The 5,585-nt window shown below is 32.6% G+C and overlaps 1 protein-coding gene across 1 annotated transcript; it reads right to left on the reverse strand.

Moving 5' to 3' along the window:
* Positions 1–965: 965 nt before the first annotated feature.
* Positions 966–2,863, reverse strand: LOC138135344 (ovomucoid-like). Its single transcript, XM_069054047.1, has 5 exons — positions 2,704–2,863; positions 2,424–2,654; positions 2,165–2,368; positions 1,215–1,433; positions 966–1,151 (listed from the first exon to the last, which is right to left on the reverse strand). The coding sequence occupies exons 1-5, from the start codon at positions 2,807–2,809 to the stop codon at positions 1,120–1,122; spliced, it is 792 nt and encodes a 263-aa protein (XP_068910148.1). The 5' UTR covers positions 2,810–2,863; the 3' UTR covers positions 966–1,119.
* Positions 2,864–5,585: the final 2,722 nt, after the last annotated feature.

Consider the following 5,585-nt stretch of genomic DNA (forward strand, 5'->3'; position numbering starts at 1 on the left):
AATATGAGAAGTTATTCAAAAAGATTTTATCATTTTTGTATTGTAAAACAAAAACATTATGTATCTCTTTGAAATGAAGATTTTCTAGCACATTTTAGACACCGTGAGTTATAATTAATTGAAGTAGGCTGTGACTTTTAAATTAGATTGGCAACACTGTTGACAACTTGATTTGAATTGTCAAAGTGACGCTTCAAAACTCAATACAAAATATAAAACGGTGTGTTAACAGTTGTATCCCAACCAGGGGAGAACACTTTGAACATTTTCCATGATTGTCAATAAAACTGTGTTATGTATTTTCTGTGAAAGTCAGCCGTGGATAAGTATATGAATTTTAGAAAAAAAAATTGGGACGAAAAACATTCATGAAAAATTTGTAAGCACGAAGATTGCAACCCTCGGATCTAGTGAACTTAATCTGAACCCTAGAAAACCAGCAACATGTGTGGAATCTGTTCGGTTTTATAGTTCATAACTGTAGTTGTAAAGTTTTTCTGGTTAAAACTATTTTTCCGTTTATTATTTTTTTTAAATGAAATGCTGCAAAGTGTGACCAAATACCAAGAAATCTGACAGTTATTTTGGATAAACATTAATTCATTTTTACTTTATGTAACACGAAATTACAACACATGAAGAGATGAATTGATGTTTAAAACGGTATTAGCTACGTTTCGGGAAATTTGTTAAGCGTAATTTAAATCATTTTTTATGGAAAATTTTTAGACAACGTTTTCGGGTTGAAATTGTTTTCAATTCATAGACTTTAATAAGTCAGAGACCAATAAACTACCCAGGGTAAATTCTTAACCCTGGGAACAATTCCCAACTTACTCCTGTAACTTATGATTTATCGGCTTTGAGTATATGAGTATTGTATAATCTGAGGTATTTGTATGCGAAAATTGTCGTAAGAAAGATACTCTCATTTCTTTTTGTGCAGTTTGAATTTTGAAATTACATCAAAGTATAAGAATCATTTATTTCTAGATAATTATTTACAGATTTTTTAATATATTATTTTGTATACAACCAAGTTTGACCTCCAAAGTATTTATTGATTTTGTTTCTTCATAGAATAATTCCGAAAAACAATTTACAGATTTCAAGCGATGCCTAACAAGCACCATCACGTAGTTTCTCCACATCTGAAAATAATAAAATTCAGTAGCAATACCTTCATTTCCGCTTGCGACCTTTTAAACACTTACCTTTGCCGCAATAAACGTCACATTGTAATAGCGTTTCATTGTCATAAGTAGTTCCATCTGTTGCACATACCGGTTTATAGTCAAATGATACTGTACACTGTCTAACACAGTCAGAAAAATGTGGAGGAAGGGTTGTCGATTTAACCGGGGACCGGGTGCTTGTAGTACTTGTAGTTGGAGGTCCTCTATTGCACGTTCCTTGGTAAGCTAAATCCACATCTGCAATTTGTACAGAATTGTTATAAACGTCTCAAATAAAATTTATAACAAAAGCCACCAAAAAACCTCTTACATTGAAAACAGATTTTGAACAAAACAAGCAGATCCAGAGTTATGAAGAGTTGAAGTTCAGTGACAGATAATTAATAAAGATTGCAGCATTTTTTCTTAAACTTCTTCTTGTAGAACTCGAAAAAAATATTTAAAAAATTCTATGTCAAAAAATAAAATGACATTTATTTTTTGAGCTACAATTTTTTTAACTTGCTTTTAGTTTTCTACGTTGTCCTACAACCTCGTAGGTAAAATTTCGGCACATTTTAAAAATACACCCTGTATATCATGTTTTATAAAATGTACGCCAATGCGAAGTAACCTATAGAAAATACGCTTTAAAACAAGGAAACCGCATTGGTGTACGTTTTATAAAATATGATATACAGGGTGTATTTTTAAAATGTGCTGAAATTTTACCTACGAGGTTGTTTGACAACGTAGAAGACTTAAAGCAATTAAAAAAAAAGTAGCTCAAAAAATAAATGTCATTTTATTTTTTGACAGAATTTTTTAGATATTTGTATACCATACTCTGTGAGACACCCTGTATATCATAAAAAAACTTCAATGCACCTGAAGAAGAAGGTAGATAAACGTATCGAAACGCTTAGCTGTTAAAAACGTTGTTTTGAGTTTTGCACTGATCACTGACAAAAATTAAACCGAATACTTACTGACACCACATTGCTTGGCACAACTAAGTTTACTCTCGTTCTCGTATGCCTTGCCATTCGTTCCGCATACAGGGTCATATTGCCCTATTGAAGAACAACTTTTTATACATTTTGGATCAGGAGTAATCGACGACTCTGTAGTGGTACTAGTCGTTGTAGAGGTAGAAAAGCTGTTGCATGGACCATCATGCAGTTTCTCCACCACTAAAAATTCTACTTATAAATACCTACTTATAACTTCCGTTTGGCCGAAACTTACCAGTACCACACCTTTTCGCACACCAAAGCTTGCTCAGGTTCTGGTACGTTATTCCGTTGGTACCACAAACAGGATCGTCCTCATGTGTACTAGGACACCGTTTGATACACTTCTTGTGAGATCGACTCGTGGTAGTGGAGGGAATTGGACTTGTCGTAGGACTAACAGAGGACTGTGTTGTAGAAGACGTTGGTCTCATGACACACACGCCAGCGTGTTTCTTACTTATCTCTAAAAATTTCATTTACAAAGATCAAGTTTTCGCACATTTGGTACTTACTCCGGTGACACTGTATGGCACAAAGCAGTGTGTTTTCGTTCTGGTATGTCATGTCATCAGTGCCACATACAGGATCGTACTCATGTGTGCTGGGACATCGTTTCATACATTTTGCGTAATGTGGGTTCGAGCTGGTGGAGGTGGTTGAAAATGGAACAGTAGTTGGAAATGGCTGGTTTGTTGTTGTTATTGTTGTTGTTGTTGAAGTTGTAGGTTCAGGATCTACGTCATTCCAATTCCATCCATTTGATGATGAGGATTGCAACAGGATTGTTACTAAAATTGTTTTTTTTTAATGTATTCTCTTTTTATTTTTAAATACAAAACAATACTCTATATCCTGCTATGAATTTTGTTTAACAATTAATGTAGTGGCCCTTTAGGGTATTTCAAAAACTAAGTTAACTCATTTCATGTTATTAGATGCATTCCACCGTAAATAATCTCTTCAATTTCCATTTAACACTATTATCAAATTACGGTATGAACAACATGTTATCAAAAGATTAATATGTCTGGATATAAACTTCATACAATCTAAACTAAGTGTTGACTCACCTAAAACAATTACTTTAATTCCACTTTTCATTTTAAATATTTCAACTGCAGCCTTCAGTTCTCTCACAAAAACTATTGGAGAATGTCACATATTGGAAATCACTTGACATAATATTTAAATTTGTTTCAAATTACCACTTGTGAGCATCGTTAATTTTGTTATTGTTGTTATTATCAGTTCCCTATCACCACATTAAATAGTTATTCCTGAAAACCATTTATTTTTTGATTTTCTAATTTACCTTTCAAGGTATCCTGTGCAGCAGAATAATAAAATAGCTGTCAAAACTAGTATCCGCATTGTCTTATTTTATTTTTCCCCGTTTCCGGCAAAGTACATTTTTAATATATTTTTCTTCAAATTATCAAGATATTTTATCATAGTCTACCGCATTTAAAACTGTCTCCAGCCGGCCTTAATTTTTTTTTATGAATAAATTGCGTTAAGCTCGTCTGGTTTAAAATTGTACAAAGTTCGAGTACCCTTCAAAATAATAGTGAAACACTTTTTTAGGCACCCTTAACGAAAACAGTAATTTTACGTACTCACAAGCGGACGAAAAGTAACTCTTTTTCGGATGCACTTTTTCGGACGTTGACCGTGGCGCCATCAGTTGGTCTGTTTAGTAAGTTAACAACGACATCGACAAAACTGACAATTGTCATGTTACCATAAATTATGTAAAAAATTTCTAGTTTTTTTGGCAAGCTGATAAAAAATACAATAAAAAATTGTTAATATGTATTAATAAATGTAATGATGTTCTTTGCTTTGTAGTTTGTGAGGTCGCCTAAAATATTTATTGTGCCCCTCTGCCAAAAAGTGCCTTTTTGACCACGCCTGTTCAGCCTCGGCTGTGCCTCGGCCGGCAAAAATAACACTCGAACGAAAAAAATTTACTTTTTGGCCTTGATACACAAATAACTATTTTAATGTTTATATTCTAAATTAAAAAAAAAAAACTCAAAGCCTTGAATGTGAAATTATTAACAAAATTGACAACATGTTAAGTAGTTAGTTGTAATTAGCTTTGAATAACAAACTGAGTTGAAACTTTTCTCGTAAAGCCAAACTGCCATTAATAAGTTGGAAAGTTAAGAAAGTATATTTTCTACACAAACAAGCACACACTCATTAAGAAAGGCTGTTAGTAGTAAATGAAGTCTACTCGGCCATCGTCGTCAAGATGAAAAAATAAAAATGACTAAGGTACAACAAATGGTTTAAATCCTTTATTGAATTCTACACGATGAAACTATTTTATTACAAGTTAATGACTTTTTAACACGATCGTTACAAATTGTTACCTAAACATTTGGTGTCGTGTATCAAACAATTCGCTCCCACAAATAAAAACTAATCAAAAGAATAATTAAATTGTGGCGCGTACAAATCTATTATTTTAGTGGAACAGCAGTATCAACAATTTAATCGAGTGATTAGGCCGCCTTTGTGATCGAAAATTCCAACGCAATTGAACCGTAATCCCGGATAACGCAGTTTTCGCTTTTAAAAGTCGGAATTTTAATTGATGAAGTGACCAGCAGTAAATCCAATTTTGATTTATGTCGTAAAAAAAATTTCACCACAAGGTAGAAATGATTAAACTAAAAACTGAAGTAGCTTTCTCATATTTGAGTTTTATATCGGAACGTTTTTGAGCGGAAATGTGGTTGTTGCATAGTTTGCGCTGCTAAATTTGTCTTAATAGCAGAAATAGACTTTACGACTTACAATTAATCCACTTTCGAATAAATAGCAAATTTAAAATCTGTAATAATTGACGATTAAAATTTTACGGCGTGTTATATGACAGCGAACGTGTCAAACTTAATTTTGTTTACGTTTTAAATTATGTTTGATTGAGGGGACATTGTTTGAAGGCAAGGTTTATTAATTAATCAATTTGTAAATCTGCTGAATAAATGACCGAAATACGGTGTACACAATGGGTCTACATAAACGTCCAAAATGTATTTTGAGAGAATTTTCGCTCGAATGAAAAATGTGATGTATGATTTAGCACAAAGTTGCATAACTTACCCTACCTTCAATTCTGAGCGAAGTGTGCAGATAGGATTTTTAACGACGCACGTGAGTGTAGAAAATTAATGGTTTTGTTTAAAGGGCGTAAAAATTAATGGTTCACTTACCAAAAGTAAAAAGCAATATATAAAAATTTGACAAGGAAAATATCGTGTTGAATAGGTAAATAAAATGTCTCTGCTTTTGTCCACTGATTTATTAAGTAGACACATTTTCCTTAAATATAAATAATTTTGTCGAAAGTAAACAATAATCAAATAGTTCACCAAATGATCGT

The sequence above is a fragment of the Tenebrio molitor genome, chromosome 7, assembly GCF_963966145.1.
Source record: "Tenebrio molitor chromosome 7, icTenMoli1.1, whole genome shotgun sequence".
NCBI classification, from domain to species: Eukaryota; Metazoa; Arthropoda; class Insecta; order Coleoptera; family Tenebrionidae; genus Tenebrio; species Tenebrio molitor.

Bases quoted from the DNA above. Each gene is read 5' to 3' on its own strand.
- LOC138135344 (XM_069054047.1), bottom strand. From the start codon at position 2,809: ATGAAACGATGTCCCAGCACACATGAGTACGATCCTGTATGTGGCACT. The intron at 1,434-2,164 runs GTAAGTATTCGG...TACAAATTGCAG, and splicing joins TGCCAAGCAATGTGGTGTCA to ATGTGGATTTAGCTTACCAA. The intron at 1,152-1,214 runs GTAAGTGTTTAA...TATTATTTTCAG, and splicing joins TGACGTTTATTGCGGCAAAG to ATGTGGAGAAACTACGTGAT.